This window comes from Coregonus lavaretus (genome assembly GCF_964263955.1).
Source record: "Coregonus lavaretus genome assembly, contig: HAP1_SCAFFOLD_250, whole genome shotgun sequence".
NCBI lineage: Eukaryota > Metazoa > Chordata > Actinopteri > Salmoniformes > Salmonidae > Coregonus > Coregonus lavaretus.
In genome coordinates this window covers 314,901-328,379 of record NW_028161097.1, presented here as the reverse complement: position 1 = coordinate 328,379, position 13,479 = coordinate 314,901, and the positions used below count along the sequence as shown (strand labels likewise).

Genomic DNA, 13,479 nt, shown 5'->3' with positions numbered 1-13,479 from the left:
CCAATAAGATACAGCAACGAGCTGACAGGTGACCGTGTTAGACCAATAAGATACAGCAACGAGCTGACAGGTGACCGTGTTCGACAAAGCAGACAGGAAAAACGTAATGCTTCAATTGGAATTGAAATCATTCATCTCTCACTAGTCCAACTCTTTCCCCTCAAATCATTCATCTCTCACTAGTCCAACTCTTTCCCCTCAAATCATTCATCTCTCACTAGCCCAACTCTTTCCCCTCACCTTCCAGGGGTCCTCTGCTGCGCATGGCGAGTCTCTCGAGGCGTCGGTGTGTTTCGGCAAGGCTGAAGAGGACCCCATAGCAGTACTGTCTGGCTGCTCTGAACAGCAGAGAGGCTGGAGGCAGCTCACTGTTACAATCATCTTCTATACACACCACCATCTTCATCTCTCCCTGAGAAAGAAGAGCAAGAGAGTAAGAAAGGAGAGAGAAATATTATATATATATATATATATATATATATATATATATATATATATATAGAGAGAGAGAGAGAGAGAGGAGAGAGAAATGAAAGAAATAGAGAGACAGAAGAGAGGAGAGAGATAAGTATAGAGAGAGGAGAGATATATATATAGAGAGGAGAGATATGAGTATAGAGAGAGGAGATATATATATATAGAGAGAGGAGAGATATGAGTATAGAGAGAGGAGAGATATGAGTATAGAGAGAGGAGAGATGTGTATATAGAGAGGAGAGATGTGTATATAGAGAGAGGAGAGATGTGTGTATAGAGAGGAGAGATGTGTATAGAGAGGAGAGGTGTGTATAGAGAGAGGAGAGATGTGTGTATAGAGAGAAGAGAGATGTGTATATATAGAGAGAGGAGAGATGTGTATATATAGAGAGAGGAGAGATGTGTGTATATAGAGAGAGGAGAGATGTGTATAGAGAGAGAGGAGAGATGTGTATATAGAGAGGAGAGATGTGTATATAGAGAGGAGAGATGTGTGTATAGAGAGAGGAGAGATGTGTGTATATAGAGAGAGGAGAGGTGTGTGTATAGAGAGGAGAGATGTGTATAGAGAGAGGAGAGATGTGTATATAGAGAGAGGAGAGATGTGTGTATAGAGAGGAGAGATGTGTATAGAGAGGAGAGATGTGTGTATAGAGAGAGGAGAGATGTGTATAGAGAGGAGAGATGTGTACATAGAGAGAGGAGAGATGTGTATATAGAGAGAGGAGAGATGTGTATAGAGAGAGGAGAGATGTGTATATAGAGAGAGGAGAGATGTGTGTATAGAGAGGAGAGATGTGTATAGAGAGGAGAGATGTGTGTATAGAGAGAGGAGAGATGTGTATAGAGAGGAGAGATGTGTACATAGAGAGAGGAGAGATGTGTATAGAGAGAGGAGAGATGTGTGTATAGAGAGAGGAGAGATGTGTATATATAGAGAGAGGAGAGATGTGTATATAGAGAGAGGAGAGATGTGTATAGAGAGAGGAGAGATGTGTGTATAGAGAGAGGAGAGATATGAGTATAGAGAGAGGAGAGATGTGTATATAGAGAGGAGAGATGTGTATATAGAGAGAGGAGAGGTGTGTATAGAGAGAGGAGAGATGTGTGTATAGAGAGGAGAGATGTGTATATATAGAGGAGATGTGTGTATAGAGAGAGGAGAGATGTGTATATAGAGAGAGGAGAGATGTGTATATAGAGAGAGGAGAGATGTGTATATAGAGAGAGGAGAGATGTGTATATAGAGAGAGGAGAGATGTGTATATATAGAGAGAGGAGAGATGTGTATATATAGAGAGGAGAGATGTGTATATATAGAGAGAGGAGAGATGTGTATATAGAGAGAGGAGAGATGTGTATAGAGAGAGGAGAGATGTGTATATAGAGAGGAGAGATGTGTATATAGAGAGAGGAGAGATGTGTGTATAGAGAGAGGAGAGATGTGTGTATAGAGAGAGGAGAGATGTGTGTATAGAGAGAGGAGAGATGTGTATATAGAGAGAGGAGAGATGTGTGTATAGAGAGAGGAGAGATGTGTGTATAGAGAGAGGAGAGATGTGTGTATAGAGAGGAGATGTGTGTATAGAGAGAGGAGAGATGTGTATATAGAGAGAGGAGAGATGTGTATATAGAGAGAGGAGAGATGTGTATATATAGAGAGGAGAGATGTGTATATAGAGAGAGGAGAGATGTGTATATAGAGAGAGGAGAGATGTGTATATATAGAGAGAGGAGAGATGTGTATATATAGAGAGGAGAGATGTGTATATATAGAGAGAGGAAAGATGTGTATATATAGAGAGAGGAGAGATGTGTATATATAGAGAGAGGAGAGATGTGTATAGAGAGGAGAGATGTGTATATAGAGAGAGAGGAGAGATGTGTATATAGAGAGAGGAGAGATGTGTATAGAGAGAGGAGAGATGTGTGTATAGAGAGAGGAGAGATGTGTGTATAGAGAGGAGATATGTGTATAGAGAGAGGAGATGTGTGTATAGAGAGGAGAGATGTGTGTATAGAGAGAGGAGAGATGTGTATATAGAGAGGAGAGATGTGTATATAGAGAGAGGAGAGATGTGTGTATAGAGAGAGGAGAGATGTGTATATAGAGAGAGGAGAGATGTGTGTATAGAGAGAGGAGAGATGTGTATATAGAGAGAGGAGAGATGTGTGTATAGAGAGAGGAGAGATGTGTGTATAGAGAGGAGATGTGTGTATAGAGAGAGGAGAGATGTGTATATAGAGAGAGGAGAGATGTGTATATATAGAGAGGAGAGATGTGTATATAGAGAGAGGAGAGATGTGTATATAGAGAGAGGAGAGATGTGTATATATAGAGAGAGGAGAGATGTGTATATATAGAGAGGAGAGATGTGTATATATAGAGAGGAGAGATGTGTATATAGAGAGAGGAGAGATGTGTATATATAGAGAGAGGAGAGATGTGTATATATAGAGAGAGGAGAGATGTGTATATATAGAGAGGAGAGATGTGTATATATAGAGGAGAGATGTGTGTATATAGAGGAGAGATGTGTGTATAGAGAGAGGAGAGATGTGTGTATAGAGAGAGGAGAGATGTGTATAGAGAGAGAGGAGAGATGTGTATATAGAGAGAGGAGAGATGTGTGTATATAGAAAGAGGAGAGATGTGTATATACAGAGAGAGGAGAGATGTGTATATAGAGAGAGGAGAGATGTGTATAGAGAGAGGAGAGATGTGTATAGAGAGAGGAGAGATGTGTATATATAGAGAGAGGAGAGATGTGTATATATAGAGAGAGGAGAGATGTGTATATAGAGAGAGGAGAGATGTGTGTATAGAGAGAGGAGAGATGTGTATATAGAGAGAGGAGAGATGTGTATATATAGAGAGAGGAGAGATGTGTATATATAGAGAGAGGAGAGATGTGTATATAGAGAGGAGAGATGTGTATATATAGAGGAGAGATGTGTGTATAGAGAGAGGAGAGATGTGTATATAGAGAGAGGAGAGATGTGTGTATAGAGAGAGGAGAGATGTGTATAGAGAGAGGAGAGATGTGTATATAGAGAGAGGAGAGATGTGTGTATAGAGAGAGGAGAGATGTGTATATATAGAGAGAGGAGAGATGTGTATATATAGAGAGAGGAGAGATGTGTATATATAGAGGAGAGATGTGTGTATAGAGAGGAGAGATGTGTGTATAGAGAGAGGAGAGATGTGTGTATAGAGAGAGGAGAGATGTGTATATATAGAGAGGAGAGATGTGTATATAGAGAGGAGAGATGTGTATATAGAGAGAGGAGAGATGTGTGTATAGAGAGAGGAGAGATGTGTGTATAGAGAGAGGAGAGATGTGTATATATAGAGAGGAGAGATGTGTATATAGAGAGGAGAGATGTGTATATAGAGAGAGGAGAGATGTGTGTATAGAGAGAGGAGAGATGTGTATATAGAGAGAGGAGAGATGTGTATATAGAGAGAGGAGAGATGTGTATAGAGAGAGGAGAGATGTGTATAGAGAGAGGAGAGATGTGTGTATAGAGAGAGGAGAGATGTGTGTATAGAGAGAGGAGAGATGTGTATATAGAGAGAGGAGAGATGTGTATAGAGAGAGGAGAGATGTGTATAGAGGGAGAGATGTGTATATATAGAGAGAGGAGAGATGTGAGTATAGAGAGAGGAGAGATGTGTATAGAGAGAGGAGATGTGTGTATAGAGAGGAGAGATGTGTGTATAGAGAGAGGAGAGATGTGTATAGAGAGAGGAGAGATGTGTATATATAGAGAGAGGAGAGATGTGAGTATAGAGAGAGGAGAGATGTGTGTATAGAGAGAGGAGAGATGTGTGTATAGAGAGAGGAGAGATGTGTATAGAGAGAGGAGAGATGTGTGTATAGAGAGAGGAGAGATATGTATATAGAGAGAGGAGAGATGTGTGTATATAGAGAGAGGAGAGATGTGTGTATATAGAGAGAGGAGAGATGTGTATATAGAGAGGAGAGATGTGTATATAGAGAGAGGAGAGGTGTGTATAGAGAGAGGAGAGATATGTATATAGAGAGAGGAGAGATATGTATATAGAGAGAGGAGAGATGTGTGTATATAGAGAGAGGAGAGATGTGTGTATATAGAGAGAGGAGAGATGTGTATATAGAGAGAGGAGAGATGTGTATATAGAGAGAGGAGAGATGTGTATATAGAGAGAGAGGAGAGATATATACACTACCGTTCAAAAGTTTGGGGTCACTTAGAAATGTCCTTGTTTTCGAAAGAAAATCAATTTTGTTGTCCATTAAAATAACATCAAATTGATCAGAAATACCGTGTAGACATGGTTAATGTTGTAAATGGCTATTGTAGCTGGAAACGGCTGATTTTTAATGGAATATCTACATAGGCGTACAGAGGCCCATTATCAGCAACCATCAGTCCTGTGTTCCAATGGCACGTTGTGTTTGCTAATCCAAGTTTATCATTTTAAAAGGCTAATTGATCATTAGAAAACCCAATTATGTTAGCACAGCTGAAAACTGTTGTGCTGATTAAAGAAGCAATAAAACTGGCCTTCTTGAGACTAGATGAGTATCTGGAGCATCAGCAATTGTGGGTTCGATTACAGGCTCAAAATGGCCAGAAACAAATAACTTTCTTCTGAAACTCGTCAGTCTATTCTTGTTCTGAGAAATGAAGGCTATTCCATGCGAGAAATTGCCAAGAAACTGAAGATCTCGTACAATACTGTGTACTACTCCCTTCACAGAACAGCGCAAACTGGCTCTAACCAGAATTGAAAGAGGAGTGGGAGGCCCCGGTGCACAACTGAGCAAGAGGACAAATACATTCGTGTCTAGTTTGGGAAACAGACGCCTCACAGGTCCTCAACTGGCAGCTTCATTAAATAGTACCCTCTCAACGTCAACAGTGAAGAGGCGACTCCGGGATGCTGACCTTCTAGGCAGAGTTGTAAAGAAAAAGCCATATCTCAGACTGGCCAATAAAAATTAAAGATTAAGATGGGCAAAAGAACACTGGAGAGAGGAAGATTGGAAAAAAGTGTTATGGACAGACGAATCGAAGATTGAGGTGTTTGGATCACAAAGAAGAACATTTGTGAGACGCAGACCAAATGAAAAGATGCTGGAGGAGTGTTTGATGCCATCTGTCAAGCATGGTGGAGGCAATGTGATGGTCTGGGGGTGCTTTGGTGGTGGTAAAGTGGGAGATGTGTAGAGGGTAAAATATATCTTGAAGGAAGGCTGTCACTCCATTTTGCAACGCCATGCCATACCCTGTGGACGGCGCTTGATTGGAGCCAATTTCCTCCTACAACAGGACAAGGACCCAAAGCACAGCTCCAAACTATGCAATAACTATTTAGGGAAGAAGCAGTCAGCTGGTATTCTGTCTATAATGGAGTGGCCAGCACAGTCACCGGATCTCAACCCTATTGAGCTGTTGTGGGAGCAGCTTGACCGTATGGTACGTAAGAAGTGCCCATCAAGCCAATCCAACTTGTGGGAGATGCTTCAGGAAGCATGGGGTGAAATCTCTTCAGATTACCTCAACAAATTGACAACTACAATGCCAAAGGTCTGCAAGGCTGTAATTTCTGCAAATGGAGGATTCTTTGACGAAAGCAAAGTTTGAAGGACACAATTATTATTTCAATTAAAAAACATTATTTCTAACCTTGTCAATGACTATATTTCCTATTCAAACTCAATTCATGTCTGTTTTCATGGAAAACAAGGACATTTCTAAGTGACCCCAAACTTTTGAACGGTGAGAGAGAGAGAGAGAGAGAGAGGAGAGGAGACACACACGTCTCCAGAGAGAGACACGTCTCCAGAGAGAGGAGAGCGATATACAGTCGTGGTCAAAAGTTTTGAGAATGACACAAGTATTGGTCTTCACAAAGTTCGCTGCTTCAGTGTTATGAGATATTTTTGTCAGATGTTACTATGGTATACTGAAGTATAATTACAATCATTCCATAACTGTCAAAGGCTTTTATTGGCAAATACATTAAGTTTATGCAAAGAGTCAATATTTGCAGTGTTGACCATTATTTTTCAAGACCTCTGCAATCCGCCCTGGCATGCTGTCAATTAACTTCTGGGCCACATCCTGACTGATGGCAGCCCATTCTTGCATAATCAATGCTTGGAGTTTGTCAGAATTTGTGGGGTTTTGTTTGTCCACCCGCCTCTTGAGGATTGACCACAAGTTCTCAATGAGATTAAAGGTATGGGGAGTTTCCTGGCAATGGACCCATAATTTCGATGTTTTGTTCCCCGAGCCACTTAGTTATCACTTTTGTCTTATGGCAAGGTGCTCCATCATGCTGGAAAAGGCATTGGTCGTCACCAAACTGTTCTTGGATGGTTGGGAGAAGTTGCTCTCGGAGGATGTGTTGGTACCATTCTTTATTCATGGCTGTGTTCTTAGGCAAAAATGTGAGTGAGCCCACTCCCTTGGCTGAGAAGCAACCCCACACATGAATGGTCTCAGGATGCTTTACTGTTGGCATGACACAGGACTGATGGTAGCGCTCACCTTGTCTTCTCCGGACAAGGTGTTTTCCGGATGCCCCAAACAATTGGAAAGGGGATTCATCAGAGAAAATTACTTTACCCCAGTCCTCAGCAGTCCAATCCCTGTACCTTTTGCAGAATATCAGTCTGTCCCTGTTACGTTCCCCAGTTTCTATGTTGTGGTTTGTGTATTTTCATGTAGGTATTTCAGGAAATGGGTTCCTGAAATTCCCCAACAAGCAGCTGATTGATTTGAAAAACATTGATGATTGGAGAGCTGACCCCGCGCCCTCGTCAGGACGCAGCTGTCTCCAATTTACCAACTCCTCCTGAAGCTATATAAGCCCCAGTTGCTCAGAGGAGGGGGGGGGGAACCAGAATTCCTGAGAGTTACAGCATGTTGGTTGTATGCTAAGAGTTTGGTATGTACTGTGTTGTTGTTGCTCTGAGAACCAATTGTAATGTTTTGTGTTAGTTTGTTGCTTAGAGAGTTTCTTTAATGTCCTGAGTTAGCTTTTTTTCTCAGGTTTTGTTGTGAACCAGTTTGTGTTATTTTGTTTCATTTGTTCCCATGGGGGGAAGGGGAAGGCACCTAGGGAGTGCTTAGGCAAGAGGCCCGTGGGCATACATTACCCGTAGAAGTTGACTGTCTATGTACACTAGGAAAGACCTGGGCGGACCATCCCTTGTATTTTGGTTAGTGCACCAGGTGGTGCTAGTTCAGTAAGTAGTGGGTAGGCAGGTAAGGTAGGAGAGGGGGCTTTGATATTTACTTTCTTTGCTTTGGTTCCGTCCAGCCCCTTTTCCCCAAACTCACCGTGCGAAGGAGTGAATTCCCTGTTAACGGTATTCTCTGCCTTCTGTCATCCTTCCTCCCACCTACAGTCCCATACCTCTTTCACACCACGGAGAGTTGGGTTGGAGCAGTACTCACACCTACAGTCCCATACCTCTTTCACACCACGGAGAGTTGAGTTGGAGCAGGGTGTTGCGTTTCCTCTTCCGAGAGACGTGCGTAACAGTCCCTGATGTTTTTCCTGGAGAGAAGTGGCTTCTTTGCTGCCCTTCTTGACACCAGGCCATCCTCCGAAAGTCTTTACCTCACTGTGCGTGCACATGCACTCACACCTGCCTGCTGCCATTCCTGAGCAAACTCTGCACTGGTGGTGCCCCGATCCTGCAGCTGAATCAACTTTAGGGATGGTCCTGGCGCTTGCTGGACTTTCTTGGGCGCCCTGACGCCTTCTTCACAACAATTGAACCTCTCTCCTTGAAGTTCTTGATGATCCGATAAATGGTTGATTTAGGTGCAATCTTACTAGCAGCAATATGAAGCCCTTTTTGTGCAAAGCAATGATGACGGCACGTGTTTCCTTGCAGGTAACCATGGTTAACAGAGGAAGAACAATGATTTCAAGCACCACCCTCCTTTTAAAGCTTCCAGTCTGTTATTCTAACTCAATCAGCATGACAGATTGATCTCCAGCCTTGTCCTCGTCAACACTCTCACCTGTGTTAACGAGAGAATCACTGACATGATGGCAGCTGGTCCTTTTGTGGCAGGGCTGAAATGCAGTGGAAATGTTTTGGGGGGGGATTAAGTTCATTTTCATGGCAAAGAGGGACTTTGCAATTAATTGCAATTCATCTGATCACTCTTCATGATATTCTGGAGTATATGCAAATTGACATCATCAAAACTGAGGCATCTGACTTTGTGAAAATTAGTATTTGTGTCATTCACAAAACCTTTGACCACGACTGTATACAGAGACAGAAGAGCGATATATACCGAGTGATGTATAGAGAGAGAATAGAGATGTACCCTACCAGTCAAAGTTTTAGAACACCTACTCATTCAAGGGTTTTTACATTGTAGAATAATAGTGAAGACATCACAACTATGAAATAACACATATGGAATCATGTAGTTACCAAAAAAGTGTTAAACAAATCAAAATATATTTCATATTTGAGATTCTTCAAATAGCCACCCTTTTTACCTTCCAGCAGGACAATGACCCTAAGCATACTGCTAAAGCAACACTTGAGTGGTTTAAGGGGAAACATTTAAATGTCTTGGACTGGCCTAGTCAAAGCCCAGACCTCAATCCAATTGAGAATCTGTGGTATGACTTAAAGATTGCTGTACACCAGCGGAACCCATCCAACTTGAAGGAGCTGGAGCGGTTTTGCCTTGAAGAATGGGCAAAAATCCCAGTGTATAGATGTGCCAAGCTTATAGAGACATACCCCAAGAGACTTGCAGCTGTAATTGCTGCAAAAGGTGGCTCTACAAAGTATTGACTTTGGGGGGGGTGAATAGTTATGCACGCTCAAGTTCTGTTTTGTTGTCTTATTTCTTGTTTGTTTCACAATAAAAAAATATTTTGCATCTTCAAAGTGGTAGGCATGTTGTGTAAATCAAATGATACAAACCCCCCAAAAATCCATTAATTCCAGGTTGTAAGGCAACAAAATAGGAAAAATGCCAAGCGGGGTGAATACTTTCAAAAGCCACTGTCAAGCCTATTAAATAAGGCTACTAAGCTACCAAGCTGCTAGGCCAGAACAGACCTGGCTGGACAGAACAGACCTGGCTGGACAGAACAGACCTGGCTGGACAGAACATACCTGGCTGGACAGAACAGACCTGTCTGCTAGGCCAGAACAGACCTGGCTGGACAGAACAGACCTGGCTGCTAGGACAGAACAGACCTGTCTGCTAGGACAGAACAGACCTGTCTGCTAGGACAGAACAGACCTGTCTGCTAGGACAGAACAGACCTGTCTGCTAGGACAGAACAGACCTGTCTGCTAGGACAGAACAGACCTGACTGGACAGAACAGACCTGTCTGGACAGAACAGACCTGGCTGGACAGAACATACCTGGCTGGACAGAACAGACCTGTCTGCTAGGACAGAACAGACCTGGCTGGACAGAACAGACCTGGCTGCTAGGACAGAACAGACCTGTCTGCTAGGACAGAACAGACCTGTCTGCTAGGACAGAACAGACCTGTCTGCTAGGACAGAACAGACCTGACTGGACAGAACAGACCTGGCTGCTAGGACAGAACAGACCTGTCTGCTAGGACAGAACAGACCTGTCTGCTAGGACAGAACAGACCTGTCTGCTAGGACAGAACAGACCTGTCTGCTAGGACAGAACAGACCTGTCTGGACAGAACAGACCTGTCTGGACAGAACAGACCTGACTGGACAGAACAGACCTGTCTGCTAGGCCAGAACAGACCTGTCTGGACAGAACAGACCTGTCTGCTAGGACAGAACAGACCTGGCTGGACAGAACAGACCTGGCTGGACAGAACAGACCTGGCTGGACAGAACAGACCTGGCTGCTAGGACAGAACAGACCTGGCTGGACAGAACAGACCTGGCTGCTAGGACAGAACAGACCTGGCTGCTAGGACAGAACAGACCTGGCTGCTAGGACAGAACAGACCTGGCTGGACAGAACAGACCTGGCTGCTAGGACAGAACAGACCTGGCTGCTAGGACAGAACAGACCTGGCTGCTAGGACAGAACAGACCTGGCTGGACAGAACAGACCTGGCTAGACAGAACAGACCTGGCTGGACAGAACAGACCTGGCTAGACAGAACAGACCTGGCTGCTAGGACAGAACAGACCTGGCTGCTAGGACAGAACAGACCTGGCTGCTAGGACAGAACAGACCTGGCTGGACAGAACAGACCTGGCTGGACAGAACAGACCTGGCTGGACAGAACAGACCTGTCTGCTAGGCCAGAACAGACCTGGCTGGACAGAACAGACCTGTCTGCTAGGCCAGAACAGACCTGACTGGACAGAACAGACCTGGCTGGACAGAACAGACCTGGCTGGACAGAACAGACCTGGCTGCAACTTAATTTAGCACGGAAGTGTGATGTGTGAAAACTCTTGAGCCTAACAACGGCAGCAGGGTTTCACGGCCTCCCCCCCACCCAAATGCAGAGGGCCTTTGAAGACCCCTGTGCAGATGTCATCACAGTAGACCTTGGATATTAAAAATTACACTGCACAGAATAAGTACAAAAAGAAGCTCCTCAAGGACAATCCAGAGACACTATTTGCTGACTGCTACAAGGAGGGGAACGTAAGCAACTTAATTTTCCACACAGACCATCCCCTGGCATGACACAGTGCTATAAGAGCACACTACCCCTATGTCGAGAGACAGGGTATTGGCCCAGGGTGGAAACTCAGAATAATAGACATTGAGGAAATTGAAACAACCTCTGTCAATGTGTACAAGTCTGGGGCAGTAATGGTGCAGGGCCTCCTCATGCAGGTCCAGTCTGGGGCAGTAATGGTGCAGGGCCTCCTCATGCAGCTCCAGTCTGGGGCAGTAATGGTGCAGGGCCTCCTCATGCAGCTCCAGTCTGGGGCAGTAATGGTGCAGGGCCTCCTCATGCAGCTCCAGTCTGGGACCGTAATGGTGCAGGGCCTCCTCATGCAGCTCCAGTCTGGGGCAGTAATGGTGCAGGGCCTCCTCATGCAGGACCAGTCTGGGGCAGTAATGGTGCAGGGCCTCCTCATGCAGGACCAGTCTGGGGCAGTAATGGTGCAGGGCTTCCTCATGCAGCTCCAGTCTGGGGCAGTAATGGTGCAGGGCCTCCTCATGCAGGACCAGTCTGGGGCAGTAATGGTGCAGGGCCTCCTCATGCAGTTCCAACAGGACCAGTCTGGGATCGTAATGGTGCAGGGCCTCCTCATGCAGTTCCAGTCTGGGGCAGTAATGGTGCAGGGCCTCCTCATGCAGCTCCAGTCTGGGGCAGTAATGGTGCAGGGCCTCCTCATGCAGCTCCAGTCTGGGGCAGTAATGGTGCAGGGCCTCCTCATGCAGCTCCAGCAGGACCAGTCTGGGACCGTAATGGTGCAGGGCCTCCTCATGCAGTTCCAGTCTGGGGCAGTAATGGTGCAGGGCCTCCTCATGCAGCTCCAGTCTGGGGCAGTAATGGTGCAGGGCCTCCTCATGCAGTTCCAGTCTGGGGCAGTAATGGTGCAGGGCCTCCTCATGCAGGTCCAGCAGGACCAGTCTGGGACCGTAATGGTGCAGGGCCTCCTCATGCAGTTCCAGCAGGACCAGTCTGGGACAGTAATGGTGCAGGGCCTCCTCATGCAGCTCCAGTCTGCGGCAGTAATGGTGCAGGGCCTCCTCATGCAGCTCCAGTCTGGGGCAGTAATGGTGCAGGGTCTCCTCATGCAGCTCCAGTCTGGGACAGTAATGGTGCAGGGCCTCCTCATGCAGTTCCAGCAGGACCAGTCTGGGACCGTAATGGTGCAGGGCCTCCTCATGCAGCTCCAGTCTGGGACCGTAATGGTGCAGGGCCTCCTCATGCAGGTCCAGTCTGGGGCCGTAATGGTGCAGGGCCTCCTCATGCAGCTCCAGTCTGGGGCAGTAATGGTGCAGGGCCTCCTCATGCAGTTCCAGCAGGACCGTAATGGTGCAGGGCCTCCTCATGCAGTTCCAGCAGGACCAGTCTGGGACCGTAATGGTGCAGGGCCTCCTCATGCAGTTCCAGCAGGACCAGTCTGGGGCAGTAATGGTGCAGGGCCTCCTCATGCAGTTCCAGTCTGGGGCAGTAATGGTGCAGGGCCTCCTCATGCAGGTCCAGCAGGACCAGTCTGGGGCAGTAATGGTGCAGGGCATCCTCATGCAGCTCCAGTCTGGGACAGTAATGGTGCAGGGCCTCCTCATGCAGTTCCAACAGGACCAGTCTGGGACCGTAATGGTGCAGGGCCTCCTCATGCAGCTCCAGTCTGGGACCGTAATGGTGCAGGGCCTCCTCATGCAGCTCCAGTCTGGGGCAGTAATGGTGCAGGGCCTCCTCATGCAGTTCCAGTCTGGGGCAGTAATGGTGCAGGGCCTCCTCATGCAGCTCCAGTCTGGGACCGTAATGGTGCAGGGCCTCCTCATGCAGTTCCAGTCTGGGGCAGTAATGGTGCAGGGCCTCCTCATGCAGGACCAGTCTGGGGCAGTAATGGTGCAGGGCCTCCTCATGCAGGACCAGTCTGGGGCAGTAATGGTGCAGGGCCTCCTCATGCAGCTCCAGTCTGGGGCAGTAATGGTGCAGGGCCTCCTCATGCAGCTCCAGTCTGGGGCAGTAATGGTGCAGGGCCTCCTCATGCAGCTCCAGTCTGGGACCGTAATGGTGCAGGGCCTCCTCATGCAGGTCCAGCAGGACCAGTCTGGGGCAGTAATGGTGCAGGGCCTCCTCATGCAGTTCCAGCAGGACCAGTCTGGGGCAGTAATGGTGCAGGGCCTCCTCATGCAGCTCCAGTCTGGGGCAGTAATGGTGCAGGGCCTCCTCATGCAGGACCAGTCTGGGGCAGTAATGGTGCAGGGCCTCCTCATGCAGTTCCAACAGGACCAGTCTGGGATCGTAATGGTGCAGGGCCTCCTCATGCAGTTCCAGTCTGGGGCAGTAATGGTGCAGGGCCTCCTCATGCAGC

At 46.4% G+C, this 13,479-nt stretch overlaps 1 protein-coding gene across 1 annotated transcript in view; it reads right to left on the bottom strand.

Moving 5' to 3' along the window:
- fam120c (family with sequence similarity 120 member C) overlaps window positions 1-13,479 on the bottom strand; it is a 123,971-nt gene that overhangs the window by 45,768 nt on the left and 64,724 nt on the right. The window contains exon 9 of the mRNA XM_084195639.1: window positions 241-412. Coding sequence (XP_084051765.1) covers window positions 241-412 — 172 coding nt within the window. The remainder of the gene's footprint in view (window positions 1-240; window positions 413-13,479) is intronic.